This window comes from Neopsephotus bourkii, unplaced genomic scaffold, assembly GCF_033783945.1.
Source record: "Neopsephotus bourkii isolate Nb327-2 ecotype Australia unplaced genomic scaffold, CSIRO-AGI_Nbou_v1 NB_1373, whole genome shotgun sequence".
NCBI lineage: Eukaryota > Metazoa > Chordata > Aves > Psittaciformes > Psittacidae > Neopsephotus > Neopsephotus bourkii.
The window spans coordinates 189,500-207,269 of NW_026901852.1; the positions used below are offsets into that span (position 1 = coordinate 189,500).

At 39.6% G+C, this 17,770-nt stretch overlaps 1 protein-coding gene across 5 annotated transcripts in view; it reads right to left on the bottom strand.

Moving 5' to 3' along the window:
* SPATA16 (spermatogenesis associated 16) overlaps positions 1-17,770 on the bottom strand; it is a 97,200-nt gene that overhangs the window by 22,447 nt on the left and 56,983 nt on the right. For all 5 annotated transcript variants that reach the window (XM_061367266.1, XM_061367265.1, XM_061367264.1 and 2 more), the window contains 3 exons: positions 5,726-5,873; positions 2,303-2,449; positions 1,952-2,064 (listed from right to left, as the gene is read on the bottom strand). In XM_061367266.1, coding sequence (XP_061223250.1) covers positions 1,952-2,064; positions 2,303-2,449; positions 5,726-5,873 — 408 coding nt within the window. The remainder of the gene's footprint in view (positions 1-1,951; positions 2,065-2,302; positions 2,450-5,725; positions 5,874-17,770) is intronic.

A 17,770-nucleotide genomic window follows, 5' to 3' on the forward strand; every position in this document is an offset into this window, starting at 1 on the left:
GAATATGTTTCCGCTGATAATGGATGTGGAATTGGCAGCTGTTTGTTCTAACTCAGTGATAATTTCTTCTATCTTGTGTCTTTCCTCCTCTCCATTAAAGCTCCCATACTGACCCCTTGGGTGCTAGTTATAAATCTCTAGGATGAAGGTTCAGACCTGTTATCACATTCTTGCTGCTGCTGGAGGTGGCACTGGGATAGACCTGGCCTGAAACACAGGAATGTTGTGCTGACCTCCTTGAAAAAAAAGGCATCTTTGCTGCTGACGTCAATGGTTCTGGGAGCTTTCTTTTGTTTCAGCAAGACTATTTAAATGCATGAGGTGAGGTCTAGACCTCATTGAAAATATTACTGTGTAGGAGCAGTGCAAATTCATATAGCTAGTGGAGACTGGCTTGGGCAACCCTAATATACCACTCTCATCTCTTACATGATGAGTTCCTTTTCCTTACACCCTGCATAGCAGATACCATGTATCTCTGCTTGTACCATATGGTCCAGTTCCTCCAAATTCATTTATAGATCAGGGTTGTTATGGGGAATCCAAAGAGTATGAGATTTCAATTTTTTCTTTTGTCCTCTCCTGATACTCTTTAAAGACTGATTAACTGCAATAGAGGAATCTCACCTCTGAAAGCTCCATGTTATACCCAAAGAAAGCATTTTATATACATATATATATACTTTCATTGGACTTTTACTGGGGTTTTCAGAAAGATCAGGGTTTTATTCTGTATCCAGTACCCACCTGCTGTCTGTTTATACTTCAAGCTTCTGAAACATTCAAAGTGCAATGCAAACAGCAGTGATGGGTATTTCACTTTTCATAAGATGCCATTTCCATTAGCCTGCACATTAATAACTTGGGCTTTTGGTCATCTGAAGCCAACAGCACATGGCTTCAGGAAAGAACTGGAAAGAAGTAGTTCTGTGTTTACTCAGGGGTGTCTGACCTCAGCCTCCTCCACCTGCCTCACACTGATACAGATGCTTTATGAGCGCCCATTTTGGCGAAGCACTAAGCACCTTTACCTCCCACTAACCATGTAAGTTCAAGCACTTACTGCTGTTTCAGCAGCTGCTCTCCAAAAGTAAAGGAGATACAGATTCCCCAAATATCTAGCTAATGTTTCCTCCTTGCTAGGGGTTGCTAAGTAGCAGTTTTTGTCAACCTCCTATCTGGTATCAAAACCTAAGAATATAAATCCTGTGATTTGCTAAGACACCCCATACAAGGAAATGGCTCTGATCCCTTCAACATACAGAAAACTAAAAAACTGTTATTGCGAGGGAAGAAGCATTAACATTAGCATTTACAGTCTGGGGAAGAGAGGCTTTTTCCACTTATTTTCAGGAGAATAATTTAAGTATTGCATTAAAACAGTCTAGTCTACATGCAAATTTGATTTTTGACCTTTTGTGCTAATCAAAAGCCATGGTGCTAAAAAGCTGTGTACATTATTGCAGAAAGTATGGAGTAGAATTAACTAATATACCTTCAGTATGGTTGTAGCAGATTTGAAGGTTATTTCACATACTTCACTACGTAGGGATCAGGATCTAAAGCACTAGAAATGTTTCAAGTAGCAATTATTAAGTCTTGATGGAGATCCTGGTGATATGTGTAGTAAACTATGGGTATTAAATATAGCAAGTTGTTTTGGTGGTTGTGTGAAGTAGGGATATAATATAATAGGCCATAAAGATTTGAGAAAATTGCATGCAAAGTGATTTTAAATAAACTGGGTACATTGTCAAATAATTAGGGGTACTTTTTAAAAGTATCTAAACCTCATTTGAACTCTGTTCTTAATGCAATTCACTGAGCATTTCTGGACACAGGAGGAGAATGTGCAGAATGAATTACCCACCAAAAACCACACATCATTTACACATGCACAAGCTTCTGCTGCCATACACACTATACGCCAGAAAGGGAATTTTATACTCACAGTTAATTTGGTGCTTCTTATAAAATTTATTACTGGCATGATCTTTTCCCCAGTGTAATCCCAATATCTTTTTGTTTCTTCTTCGGTGAGAGGACAGAAAGGTGTTTTCCGGTCTAGGAAATGAAATCACAAAATCATATACTGTGTTTACCTGTATACATTTTCCACAGAGGATCTAGCAGGAAGACAGGGAAACTGAAGGAAGAGAGAGGAGTATGGGGAGAGATATCTGGAAAGTTGGGGCTGCCAGCACAGAGAAATGGATCCTGAGAAACCACCACCCTCCCTCATTTAGCAAGGATCACGGAGGTCTCCCCTGAGCTGTCCCAGCTATTAAGCAGGTTGGAGTACCTGAAAAGATTGGCAGTTTTTTGTTTGACCACCTTTCCAAGATTTTTCCAATATGTTCGTTTCTGAAACCCAGAGTCAACGAGTACTTCTGGGGAGGCTCAGCCAGCCACTCACACGACTGTGGCAAGATGTGAAGTCCATGAGGATCTGGAATAGGAAATGAAAATAATTCCCACTGTCACATTTCTTTTCAGTTGTAACAGAAGTTACTTTTTTTTTTTTTTCTTTTCTTTTTCATTCCCCCCATCCCCCCATCCCCGGAAAAGAGAGGAAGTCTAAGAAAGAGTGAAATATAGTCCCAAAAGCTTGCCAAAACAAAGGTGACTAAGCTAGCCCATCCAGCTATAACTGGGGTTTCGAAATTCCAGATTTTGCAGACTTTTGCATCAACAGCTTTAATGTTGCTGATGCATAAGATAAAACTTGTCTTTTTCATTTCTGTATTTTTCAATGCTGATAATCCAAAGCATTAATAACTCACCGCTTCAGTAACATAACATAGTGATCTTTTTACTGCAAAGAAGCTGTTTTGTTATTCCCTGAATTTTTGAGGTTTATTTCCTACAGGTTTGTGCTTTAACCATCACCACCACTGTAATCCCAGGCTTCCTGCATGTCTTTTCTGATCCACCCAGCTGGTATGTAACAGCATGTGCTGCGGTTTGTCCAGAGTTTGTGACTGCTGCTGCCAAAACCCCTGTGTATTAGCTGAGTTGGTATGCCCTGACCTCAACAAGGACAGATGCTCAGAGTAATTGTTTAAACCACCTCTGCTAAGGAAACCAGACCAGCCCTTTCCTCCCTCCTCTTGCCCTGCAAAAAATAAACCTAGATTGAATGTCAGTGTCACTTTTCACAAAGCAGTGCTCTGTTTTCAGTGAGCTCTGCTTTTAAGATGCCAGGCTGTGTGGTCAGAGTGACAAATGGAGAACCCCACTCAGAGCTCTCTGAACTTACCCCTATATAAATCAAAATGAGTGGACCTGATATTTCCCTTGCAGCATATTCTGCTTTTAATGGATTCTCAGTTTTGCAACAAACTGCATTGTATACTTGGTTTTAAATGTGTATCTGCTCCTTTTCCTTGGCAATTCGGAAAACTTTGAAATCAATTCAATCTTTACACTCTAGCAGAACTTGGACTAAAATTGGACAGATAATTGTTACAGAATAGGAAGGTTATTTAAAATAACATGTTCGTGAGAAGTCTGGTATTTCACACCCACTGTTAAAATGGGGTTTAGCTCATATTTCTAATTTCAGCTATTTGAGATACAGACCTGCAGGTTGAATGCTCAGTGGTACCACACTGACAATGAGCTAAACTTGTTGCTTTGTGACATTTTTTTTTGGTGGGCAGTGTGATTTTAGGTCAGACATGAATAGACAAGTTGAGTAACCCTTCTGCTTTGGTGGACCTCATCTAACACTGTTGTGAGTTATCTCAGCATCATCTCAGAAAAGCAGCTGTGTCTGCTGTGTTTATGGGACAGAAAGGAGGGAGCTTGGGAGAGGTCCTGTCTGTGAGAGACATCTAACACCACTGCACTTTCAAGAGCCTGATACCCATATTGTTTTTTCTTGGCATTTTATCCTACTTAACTCCTAGAAACTTCAGAACCTGCAGTCAGAGAAATGTACTAGAATTGGAGCTTCTTTTAACTGATAGATTTTTGTAAACAAATGGATTTGAAGGCAGATCTGGCCCTATTCAATCTATTTTATAATTGACTATATGTTATAATTATAAAGTACTATAGGACTGAGATCTTTTACACCTTCCCCCTTTTTTTAACTTCTTCCTTTTCCTTACTGGGAGGAGTGAGAAAATGGCTGATGACGCTCTCAGAGTCATTCAGTGGCTTATGAACACAAACTGAGTTTCAGCACAGCACTTGCACACCTTTTCTGCTCATGTGCTCTTGGAAGTCTCACTCTTTACTTGAGTATGCTCAAGTAAATTGAGGGGGTTTATCTTTTTTATTTTATCTTTTTTTAAATTTATCTTTTTAATTTATATTTAGTTTATCTTTTAAAATTAATCTTTAATTAATCTTTTTTAAAATCAGGTTCAGGGAGTTTTATTTTATGCTCCTTTTAATGCCAATACTTTTGTCCCAGGAAATTCTTCACAAAATCATATTAGAAAGAAAGTAAACAGTAGACAGGGATTCTACAACCACCATGATAGATAAGTCATTATTTTCCCCCTTTGAACAACCCCAAAGCTACTGCCAGAAATCCAGTACATGGGTGGTTTGCAGCTTGCAAGACACAATCTAGCTTTACACTGGTTTCCTTAAAGCAAAACAAAAATGAACAAAATGAGTTTACTTGTGTTCAATATTTGCAGAGTTTCGTGGTAAACATTTGGTTTCCTGTTTCCTATTTACAAATAGGTTTTCTTTTCCTCCCCAAAGACACAATGTGTGTCCTTTTGGAAGTCTTACTTATCTGCTGAGTACTGGGGCTCAGCAGTGCTGCAAGGATGAAGCTGTCTGACCTGGGTCTAACTCTTGCAGGGAGCAGGCAGCACTTCAGCCCTTTGGGTGACCCTGCTGGAAGTGGCAGTAAGAGGTGAGCTACACATTCAGTTTGTGTGATGAAGATAGAGGATTCCCAGAATTTCACCTGAGACATTTACTTTTCCCTTTACGTTTCTAAATCAAACTCAAGGTCAAACATCATCAGGGTCAGCTATGCTCCAAGTCACCACATTAATGGTAGTAAGAAATGCCTTTTATCCCCCTGCCTCTCTTTTGCCAAAATGTCATGCCTGAAATAAGGCTGTGGTCAGCAGAATTTAAACATCTGTTTACTCCAGGAGATGCTATTTAAGTTCACTCTGCCAGGAGCTGACAAAGGGCTCTGCAAAGGCCTTGTTCACTCTGATTCTACTTGTCTTTAGCAGGCTAAAGGAAACCTGGCTATCCCCATTCCTGCAGCTGAGATGCTCTTAAAAGTGTCAGTCAGTCTATTAGTGCTCATAGAAGTGAGGATAATTTTGGAAAGTGAAGCCCCTGCTGCAGGGACGACCATCAGTGACAGATGGAAACCCACAGAGAATGAGAATGAGCTTGGGTCTCACTGCCACTGCAATGCACTGCAAATCTACGCTTGAACAAAATATTAGTTACAATAACAAAATTCAACAATTCAAACATGGGGCTTCATGGATAAAAATCATCTTTATGGGATTTGCAGTGTAAAGTCTGTACTTGGCCCGGGTACTGATTTGATTACCTGAATCATGTGCAATCATAAAGCAAATTTTAGATATTTATTTCCCCTCTCCTTCCTCTCCCCCCGAAGTGTAGAAATGTCTGGAGCTCACTCTCCAGCCTCTCTCAAACTCTTTTTAAGTAAGTCAGCCATTCAAGCAACAGTATACAGAGCTTAAGGACATGTGAAATCTGCTGTTACCTGTATATATGTGCTCCACATAATCAGGGTGCTTTTTAGCAAACCTGGTCTTTAACTTGTTTCTTTCATCAGCTTTGATTTCTGTCCCAAGTGGTGTGTACATAGCAGAAAAAGATGTTTCTGTAGTGATGGCTTCTGCAAGCATAGCCTAAAACAGGTGAAAAAATTATATATCACATGTCTGTTCATGGCTAGTTAGGAAAAAAAAAAAACTTTCACAGATTATATTTTCCTTTTAATAATTGCACAGTCATGCAAAGATAACAAATTTTGGTCTTGAATATTAATTAGATGAGAATTTAAATTAGTTCCAGAAAACACTTGCCTATCTATACTCAGAAAATCCATTTAATGGAGAAAGAACATTTGTAAACAGTTTTCAGTGCAGCGAGTCTATGTCTTCAATGAAGAGAAAAGTATTAGATAAATTAACTTTTAGAGGAAAAGAAAAAGTGATTCCATGTCCTCTGAAGGTCATATCTTTCATCTGAGGGTTTTACTCAGTCCTTGGGAGTTGGTTAAACAATACTAAGCATTCATATTACCCCTTGGGTTGGCATGAATTCGACACTCTGCCTATACGGAATATTAGTCTTAAAATATTGCATTTAAACACCATTTGCATTGAGTAAAATTCACTTCTGTGCAGAGGGCAACATGAAGCTTATGAACCTTGTCATCCCTTAAAAATGACTCAGATGATGCATTGTGCTGGTCTCATGCAGAGGTGGATTTCACACTTAGTGGACCCCAATGAACTGGTGCTGGAACTGCCAGAGCTACCAGTCTGGAAACAGTCTTGCTCAGTATTCTCATTGATCAATGCAAGGGAGATTGAACTGCAGCTCCTCCTGGGTTGCTTTTGGCTAAGACCACATGCAGTGCTGCTTCAGCTGCATCTGCTGCTAAAAAAGATTTTGTCTCCTTGACATGGGCAGTCCTTTCTGGAAACTGGGATGTAAGATGTGCTCAGGAAGATTTTGAGGATGTAGTGAGGGAATTATGAGAACTGGAGGTCCTTATGTCCTGATGTCCTCAGGCAAACAGCCACACAAAGTTAATAGAGATGGTCAGAAAAGTAAGAGAGTAAAAGATACATTTTTTTAACAGGATGTATGAATCTCCAAGATCACTTTATACACTGGAGGTATCATGGGACTAGTTTGGTATTTTATTGACAAGTCCTCCCTTTTATTCTCCAGTCTATCCTCCACCTATGTAAAAATATTTAAGAAACAGCATGCCTCCGTGAGTCATATGTTTAGCTGATGACTGCTTCCACCAACCCAGAATGGAAGGCTGAGAGTGCCAGTTAGTTAAATACCTGTGTCCTCTCTTTAATAGCTTTAGACAACAGGTCCTCTAATATGGCTGTATGCCACTTTATTTCCATTCTGTTTATTAGTATGGGGTATGCAGAAATTCTATAGAATTGTTTTAAGCAGATATTGGGATAGGCTGTCACACATGTGTCTGGAGTACTCTTACACTGAATACTCTACCTGGATGTCAAGGTTGTCACTGGGGATTTGTTTATATTTTTAGATTACAGTATTTAGTCAGCCCATTGTCCTGCATTTCCTGGAATGGAAGCAGTCTGGAGTGGCTCGCATGTAGCCCTGGAACATTAAAAAGCTTCAGATGTGTGCAAAAGTATCATGACCACCTGGGGCAGTAATAGCTTTCCCTCCCAGTGAGAAGGAGTTGCAATTTTCTATGGGCACAGCCGTGTTATCCATGGTTAATGCCACAGATCTGGAGATATCAGACCAGAAAATAGCAAGTGTGTCCTGCCAAGAGCTTGGAGGTCCATGAATGGATCCTGTGCCCATTCCTTCCAGCGGCAATACTTACTAGTCTGCACTGATTTATAGGAAAGTGATTTTAGGATTTTGTATTTCTATGGACTTTAAGTATCTTGTCACCCACGGCCCTTAGAGGATCAGCAGCAAAACAATAGCACCAATCTAGCTTTCCAAGGTACATTAAAAAAAAAAACCAGAGGCCTACTTGTTCAAGTTTTACTGAATTTCATATGTAAATATAGGCACAGAATTAGGTCAGCCTTATTCTGTGTGAGATACAGGATATTCTGCTTATTTTCTATAGATTGGTATCCATTTCCTAATCTGGACTGGAAAAGCGCTGTATTCTGCCTGAAAAGTTCTCTTTTGGCTTTATCGTCCCCAAGAACAGTTCAAAGTCATGGCTATAATATCTCTGCATTGCCATGTACCCATGGCTGTCCTGCACAGCAGAGGGCAATAACGGTAAAATGTCAGCCAATGGGGAAAAGAATAGATCTGTAGTTTCTGGTCAATACTGCTACTGAAGGTATTATTATTACCCAGGAGCATTTTTTTTCCCTAAGCTACCGACCCTGGACATAGATGCTATTTGTTTTATTATCCTCTTGGATTTTTACAGGGTAAAGTCTTTCAGGATATAAAACTTAAGCCCATAAAAACTTTGGAGGAGAAAACTTTATATGATGAAATCCCTAAGGATTTTTCTGCCTAAGCTTTTATGCACTGAAGTCCATACATGTGGATGGATATCTGGCAGTGTGTCCAGGAAACAGGAATACCTACAGAATATCATCTGCCATGCTGTACACCATGCATCAGGGTACAGTCACAGTGTCAAGAGGATTGCAAGGGCTCCAACAGACTTTCATGAGAGTTCCTGCAGAGAGGACAGGACAAACGTGGGGGTTTTTTTTCCTTCCCCAATTGCACATGCTTTGGCTTATTTTCATCTGAAGGGTCCTTTCTGCAGCATCCTCTCAGATACACCAGGGAGGATGTTGCTGTTATGGCCTTGGATGGAAGAAGCATCAGGCTGTTTCATGAGTATGGGGGTAGCTGCTAAACTGATGAAGGTGATAAAGAAAGATGATTTTTTTTTTGTCATATCCTGCAAGTGAGCTCTGCAATGTTATCTCATCTCATCACATGATGCTACATTCCAGCCTTCAATTCCAGCAGAGCTAGAAAAACTGAAATCCTTGAGATGACCTTAAACTATAAGAAAGAGGTCCTCTAGCAATGTACAATAATGTAAGGATTATGACTGACATAAGTTCACTGAATTTGGTGGTTTATCTTAGCAGTGGACAAAATCTATTGCTCCAGCAAAGATGTAAAACTAGCTCAAAAAGAGGCTGTAATCTGATGATAGGGAAGATTTCTTTTTGTAGTTACGGGACTGACTCACTTTGCTCTGTCAGGAGGTTTATATCCCGGTTTTGGAAGTGTGGGGTATCAGAGAAAGTCTTCAGAGAAACCATCTGGAGACAAAGTGTCTCAAGGAGTATTTATATTGTCAGCACCTTTATTGAAGTACCAAATAATTCCTTCATGAAACACAAGCATTCACAAGGTTTGAGGGATGCACATTGCTATCATGACAATTAAAAAGCCAAAAGACATTCTTATACAAAAAATTTGTTTTGATCAAGTGTTTAAACATATATTTGACCCAACAACACCTACTCCTCTGAGCACCTTGCCCCTGCAATATCCTTACATTCTATCATATGTAGTAATGTTACATTTCACAGACCTTTTAATAAAACTCAAACTTTAGCCTGAACAACCTTATATTGTCCCTTCACCATGCACTAAAATCCTGTTAAGAGCTCATAAAATGAATAGGTAGATGCACAAGAAACAAAGCTTTCCCATGTAAACTTCTAATGGCAAATGATATAACTACTTCAATATTTTTATGAAGCTCTTGCCATTTTGCAGGCTTAGAGCAGACATGGAAGAAATATGGCACTGTAGCAAAAAATTGTTCATAACAGTGACCGTAGCTCCTGCTACAGTCCTTACCCTTAGTCCTTTTTACTTACAGAAAGGTTTAATTTGGAAAATCCAATTATCTTGACATCTAGAATTAGCCAAAAATTTAGATGTCTTTCTAGTGCCTTATCTTGCAGCTGCAGTGCACACTCAGCCACTGTCTCATTTACAGTACAGCAGGAATTGATGCTTTTACAGATGATTTTTATTAATGCAATGATATGAGTCAGGGTAAAGCCATTAGCCTCTTTAATGAATGGCTTCCACTCTTAGGCTGGTAGTTAGAATTGTGGGTGCACAGTGCCTATGTGCTTTTCTCTATATCTTTCCAACCATAAAGCAGTATCTGGCAGCTCTGCCACTAAGTCTGTTTCTGTTGTGATATGAATATCTTCTCACCAGCATGATCTTCTTACATCATTTTTATTATTTTTTTTTTCTGGAGGAAAAATAAGTAGACAGAATGCGAGAGCATATCCTTTGCTCAGTATGTTTGTGGTATGAATAAATAATGTATTATACAATAGATGAGAACTTCCTGCTTATCTGCCATGTAATGCCTCCCCATTAATGTAGGTCACATCAAATATCAGCTTATTTAGGTTCTTAAGTTATTAACGTATTTAAGTCTCTGTGAGTTATTTTGTATGCAGTGTATTTTGAAAGCGGATTTGCAGAGCACCACAGTGATAGATCTGTGCATTCTGCTGACTTCTGAAAGGCAGAGGTATTGCAAATGGGTTACATTAGGCTTCAAGACCTGTTTGATACCCTATTAAGAATCTCTTTATGTTTTGGGAGAAAAGAAATCCATTCTTTACAACCTTCCAAAGAGATTGCTATTCATTAGAGAAAGCTGCCAAAATACACGGAGTGTGGAAAAAGCTGGAGGCTGCTTCTGAAACTCCCTGTCTTTGATGCTGGCTGGTGGGAAAGCAGGGACTGAGAAATAATGTGGAAATGCAGTTCTAGTTCAGGGAAGCTCTCTACCCACAAGCCCTAGTCTCACAAACTCATGTGCAGGGAGAGTGCCATGAGAGTCCTCAACTCTTGTGTCACTTGCTGCAAACTGAGAATATTACCCTTTCATCTCAGCACAGGGGTAAATGTGAGGGATTTCAGTGTTTCTTTGCTGTGATGGAGCAACTCTGAGACCAGTGAAACGGAGGCTATGTTTACATCGCAAAGGTGGTCCAGAGCATTGGCAAGGTGAGTCCCTGCTACTGCTCAGATTACAGTTTGCTGCCATCCCAGGCAGGAGCTCTAGCTTCAAGACAGAGGACAGGCATAAATCTGCAATGGGGCAGTGTGATAGGGACTTTTTATAAGAGCAAGTAGTGATAGAACAAGAGGTGATAGGTTTAAACTGAAAGAGGGTAGATTTAGGTTAGATATTAGGAAGAAATTCTTTACTGTGAAACTGGTGAGGCACTGGCACAGTTTGCACAGAGAAGCTGTGGCTGCCCTATGTCAGTGTTCAGGGCCACGTTGGACAGGGCTTGGAGGGAATGGGGCACCAATTTGGAACCTCCAAACTGTTCTATGTTTCTATGATCAAAAAACTGGCCCTGTGAACAGGCTAATTATCCTCTAAGTGAAGCTATTGGCAAAAACCATGGCTTTTAACCAGTTTTGTTAACATTACCCCTTTCTTAAAGGTAAAGAGAGGTTGTGTGGTGAGAAATGCCCTAATCCCAAAACAAAATTCACTGGGACTACTCTGAGCAGCAGGAGTGACCTTCCAGTGCTAGGAGAAACCTTTTGCTATTACAAGTCCTTAGTAGGTGTTGGACCAGCTCCACATGGCTCCCACTATGTCAGCAGTGGTTCATAGTGTAAATGGCAGGGTTTTTTTTTCTTGTGTGAAAGGGGTTTATAAACTGAATAGCTTTGGTAACCTGGGTCCAGACGGACATCTTAACTCAGACAGACAGAGCTAAAGGTTGAACATCGCCTGAGTGCTTTATGTGAATGTAGTTGGAACCCACTGGACAACAGCTGGATGCTGCATCCATCTGTTGATGCAGGCAAGTGCTTAAGAGGCAGCGACTGAGCCTGGCAACAAAACACCCCTGGGAGAAAGGTGGGATACTTGTAGGGGGTTTCAGGGCTTTTAGCCCCAAAAGAGAAAAAAAAAAATTAATAAAAAAGGCAACTAAAATGCAGAAAGTAACCGAAGGAGATGTCATTCCTTCCTAGAACTGAGCTCAACATATTTTGGAAACTTGACTTACATGTGAAAAGATGAATCAGACAGCCAGAGATGGTGACTGATGTGGTTAGCCTGTAAAATGGACAGCACTATTTAAAGGGGTAGTGAAAAATCATGCCCGAGTCATTGCAATAGCATGCTACTTTATGTGGCTGAATAGCTGCTAATTTAGTAGAAGACAAATTGATTGTATCTAGTGTTGTTTCTGAAAAGTGGCTTTATCTGGTTTTGTGTGATGTCCTTTGTAGTTCTTCAAGAGCAGATGTGCAGATGGAAAGACACATAACCAGCAATGATCCTGAGAACACAAACTTCTGCCTGTAGCTTCATCTCCCCAGAGAAAGGAGATAGTACACAAAAATGGAAGAGGACAATAAATGTGTAACTTCTTAAGGACCTTTAAAACTTGAAGGAACAATAAGGCCTTAGAACAGCACAAAATGGTTGGTTTTCTGCACTGATTTCTCAGGCTTTTGTAAATCTTAAAGCGTTGCTTTGCAACTCAGCAAAAGCCAGAATGAATTGAAAATTCTACTTGTGATATATGTACATTACTTTTGAGCTACCCTGTGGGTTTTTTAAATGATCTGGAGCTTTGCTGGCCAGGTTGCTCCTGTTGAGCATCTTTGAGACATGATTTATGGTCCTCTGTTAACAGTTAAAACCCTAATAGGGTTTCATAGTGGGATTTCAACATCTACCAACTACAGTAAGGTATGTATTGCCTATTACATTCGGCTAGTATTAAATCCATCTTTCCTGCAATTAGAGACAATTAACTCATTGGCTTTAATACTTGCATCATTTAAACTAACAGTTTCTCTTACCATGTAAATATAAGTATGATTCAAGCAACAGTTATACTACCATGTATGATGTAGTACCAGAAAAATAGAAGTAGGTAGAAAATATGTCGAGGTAGATATTATTAAAGAAGAAAGAATACAAGAAAAATGTTAAATTCCTTGCTTTTGTACATGTGGAATTGGTTTTGGAATGGAAATATAAGCAATAACAACAGCAATGAAAAGCTCCCAAATCAGTATCAACATGATAGAAACTCTCTGTTATGTTATTTTATTTGCCTTTTCAATTACTCCGTATTTTTTATTTGAGAACAGAATGAAGCCGATTTTTCGCAGCCGGGTGCTATGTCTTAAAAATAGTATATTCTGAAGCCAGAATGGTCTGAATCCCTGAAACGGCATATGTAGGAAGAGGCCCATTCTACCCTGAAAAAGTGTTAATAATTTTAATCTTAGCAAGCTGCTTCATCCATGATGCACTGAGAGCACAGGAAAACCATGAAATGGTCAGAAGCTACAGTGAGATCATCTGGATACCAATGCGGTGTCTTAAGAACACTGATCGCATGGGCCAAAATAATATTTCTTTTTTATAATTCTAATGAGCAGGATGAGGAAAATCATTATATACCAATTTTCCACCAGAAAATTTAAAGCTTAGTGTTTCAAGGCAAGTGTTGTCCTTCAAAATGGCCATAGATATAGAAGAGGGAGGATTACCTATTGTTTTTTATGGAGAGAGGTAAGAGAAATCTCACCTCTTTTTCTCACATGAGAACATTCAAAATTAATTCTTAAAGCAGCAACAAGCTCCCCAGACCTCTGAGACAATATAGGCTTACAGGTATTAGACACTTCTGCCTGTATACACAACAGTCATTGACCTCAATGGGATTTCCCCCAGATTTAATTAAAGAAGGGACTTTTCTGCAGTGAAGTGTGGCACAGCAAGATCTGCTAAAATAGCCCTGAGAATTAATGAGAAATATATTTTCTCAGTGCTACGATGCCCAGGCTGCCCAGAGAGGCTGCCTGTCAGCTCCTCTCAGTCATTTCCTTAGGATGATCTCAAAACATCCCTGCCATTGCCAGTTTGGAAACCTCACACACAGTAGCAGGACATGGGTCAAGTGTGAGCATGCAGGACTGCTGACGGGTCTTGTCACCTGCTGAGACTGCAGAGGAGGTTTTGGCTACCAAGAGCTTTTTCCTTTTAAGTTTCCTGATTTGGCTTGTCACTCCACAAGGTGTGAGATAAAGCTGAGTTCTAAAGGAGCTGACAGCATTCATCGCTGCACTGTAGGTGTTCAGCCACCTTGCAGGGTTGGGTTATCATTTGGTTTATTGTGTGATGTGTGTATTTCTCTGTGCTTGCAACAGCAAAGGTTTTTGAAATGGAAGCACCTGATGTTCACAACAGCATCGAGACAGCAAAACAAATGTCTGAATACCCAAACCTCCATGTCAGCCAATGCATGTGTTGCTGGAAGCTTTCTCTGTGACACTGAGTTTAGCTGACAGAAATGTTCTCAAACACACAAGTTTGCAAGCTCCATGTGCGGCAGTCACAGAGCCAGTACTTTCTAAGTGCTAGAAGCAGCTCTGTGATGGCTGCAATCTTGGCCAAAATGCTGGGATTGAACAGGAACTAAAGCTAAAAGGTCACCATTTGAGCTGTAGCAAATACACATTGGCTACGTTATGGAATTAAGTCTTTTAGTACAGGTGGTTATGGAAGCTTACAGATATGAACCTACAAGCTTTGAAATGCCTTCCTGGGGTTCTGTTAGTTTCTGCACTAAGTGTGCATTGCTGGTGCAATGGCACTTAGTAGAAGACTTAGGCTAGATGGGATTGACTTTGGTTGGAAGTGTATAGCAGATGCTAGAGCTGAACCTTTAATATGAAGTAGGCCACATGGTTTTAACAATGGAATAATAAGAGCAATTAAATTTGTAGTAGTGAGTTAAGTCTAAGATATTTATAAATTCGATAATAAAGGCACTATACACTAAGATGTCAGTGCCAGATACAGGTGAAGTCAGGCTGTGACTTTACAGATCTTTGCAAAGTTCAAGTTTGAGAACGTTGGTAATTTTTGACACTGTGGTATCCGTGTGATGTATTTTTACTCATGGAATAAACCATTCAGCTTATATTGCAGTTTTTAGCCATTAGAAATAACGGCTAAAAGAAAGAGGACTTACAAAAGTGTGAGTAAAACTGTACAGTTTGGAGAAGGACTTTTTCTATGGGATGAAATATCTCAAGACTATTGTTTGCTTTAATATTACCAGCTAAGAAATTACATTGCTGACAATAAATGCTAGGGACCTTACTTCACTAATAAAAAAGTAAGTTTAAACTTTGTCTTGCTGCTGCTGCTTTGAAGGTATCAACCATAATGCATTTAATAACTTTCACATTATTATTTATTGTGATGAATTCTATTTAAGTCACTTATTTTTAACCTAACAGCCAATACACAAATCATCCAGAGCATATTCTGTAGTGGATTTGAAAAAAAAGCCCATACATTTGATCATACATTAACTTAGAATGTATATTTTCAATCCATGGAATAAAATATTTAAACAGAAAAAAAGGCCCAACTTACAGAATAATATTATCCAATGCAAATTACTTTTTCACTTCTCATCAGTATTATACCTTTATCTCAGACTGGAATGGAAGGTGGGTATTAATATTCAAAACCAACATAGGGCATTAGACATTACATATCACTGTACAGAAGATCCAGAAATAGATGATTTACTTTAAAGGGGATAATCAAAGAAAGCTAATCAAAAAGCTAATCAAAAAGAATATTTAAAGTTGCCTTGATCATGATCCATAGGTGCATGTACAGGGAGAAGATTACAAGTACTAAAGGTTCTTTAAGCTTTCAGAGAAGAATGCTTAATATAAATTGTTGGAAGTTTGGACTGGATGTGTAAGATCCCAGTTTGTAAACTGGGAAAGAAAAGGAGGCAATAATAAACATATCACTTATGAAATGGGCTATGTTAAATAGTCCATTATTAAACTGTTTAAATGGAGATTGGGTAACTTTTTCAAAATCAGACTCTGCTTTCTTCTTTTGGCACCAATGTAGGAAGGTAAGGGTGCAATTCTGTTGTGTTTTCATGCACGAAGTCAGGTAATTAATTCATCAATATGAGTCCATCTGGCCTTAAAAATCTGGCAGTCTGAACCTTGCAGTTTGCATGAGAGGAGGTATACAGTCACATGGAACAGACTACTGCTGCTGAAGAAGAAATATGCAAAAGTTAATAATGAGTAGGAGAGCAACTGAAGGATGTTTTATAAAGAACTGTGAAGAAAGAGGACTTCTAGCAGTAGATGTCAAGGATAGAGGAAGTTCAAAAGGAAGTATCAAACTAAAATCAGGAGAGGAAAACCAAAGGAGATACAAGATAAAGATGGCTCTGAGCATGAGGAATAGATCAGGAGGAAAAAACCAGTGATTTAGAAGTAGGATAAATAATAAGGAGCTTTGCAGATGTGAATTAAAGGCATGATTTTTTTGCAGTAAAGACGTCAGCTGCAGGATTCGAGTGGTCTTTCAATGTTTTGAAGCCATGAAAGAAGTAGAAGGCAGGCTGTGAGGAGGAAAAGCCTTTTCCAGCAGTTAAAAGAATCATGAAAAGAAGAAACAAAAGTAGTCAATGACACACCAGAAGATTAGATACATGACCCATTGATCAAAGCATAAAGTGACATATCTAATCTAAAAATCTTTTTTTTTTCAGAAAAGTAAAAAAGAAACCATCCTGTTCACTGCCTATTCCCTTCTTCCTCAGAAAATTTTGCTCACGGTTGTGAGCCAACGCTAGCGAGCTCTGGGGCAGAGGAGTAGCTAGCAAGAAAAGCGTGCATCAATAGCTGTTGCTTTGGTTACAAAGGCACATGAGCATGTATAGTTGTGACAAGCTATTTTCAGCTTTACACCGTGAAATAGAGAGAATATTTATAAAAAAGATTATGTGACTTCTGCTTGGTCTCTCTGTGGTGGAAAGTCCCAGTGCAGTGTCACATGCTACATCATCCTGCATAATTGTTGCTGTGTGATCTAATGACATTGAAGTCACCCCTGATGCTGAGTGCACAGAACTCATCAGCTTGGGAAGGAAAAAGTTGCTACTGGTGCTGGGGATATATCTTCATGAACAGCATTTCTTAAGTGCTAGCTATTAACTTGAGTGGGAGCGGTACTGGGCACCCAGCTGCCTCCACTGCGTGTGTGTCAGCATATAGATACCGCTGACTCCTTAGTTGAGCCCACGCTAAGGCATATGCACAAAAGGCACAAAATTGCAGAGCAATCTCGGTCTCCCAGTGAAAATCAAGCACGGTGGGGGATCAAACAAATGGTTAGATCTCTGCTGACATTTCAAAGCTTCTGCAGAGAAAGATGACAGCAACTTAGGTTCAAGAGAAAGGCAGAGAAGGAGAGGGAATGGGGCACAAACAGCATGGTGGAGCCTCTAGGGACTATGGGGTCCAGGGAGGCCTTCATATTAACTCTCAACACACAAGCTCTGGAGTGAAGCAGAGATGAACCAGAGTCCTACCACTGCCAAAATCCTTTGGCCCTTGCTATCTAGGAATATGGTAGGAATGGCTGGAAGCGATTCAGTAGCTCCACTTCAGTTCTGGTTTGTTCTGATCTCAGCCCAACCACAGCTTCTGGTTTAGACTCTATGGGGAGACACTGTGATAAATCTTGTCCTTCATGCCAATTTGTGGGCCCTGTTACCTAGCAGGAGAGTCTGAACCCCTGAAGGAGAGGACAGCTATGACAGCTCCTCCTTTAAAGGTTTATTCTTTGAAGCTTCATGTCCATGACATCAAGAAGGGAAGTCAATGGATATGAGTGTTAAGAGACAAAAAAAGACATTCCATTTGAAGAAATGACCCCTTCATGAAACTTGTTTGTGAACTCAAGATTTTAAATGAGTCTGACCCAGTGGGAAAAAAAATCAAACTGTTCTGTACAGAAGAGATTCTCTGCTGGAAAGCAAATAAGAAAGTTCACAGGCACTGCAAACACTAGCCCAGTGGGTAATTCTCTGAATGAGATGCACTTTGCACTCACAGCAGTAGTGAAATTCAGCAGCTCCCAGGACTGAGATTTATTCAATTTTACCAATAAGAATGCAACTAAGAATAGTTTTATAAAGGAAGAATTTACTGTGGA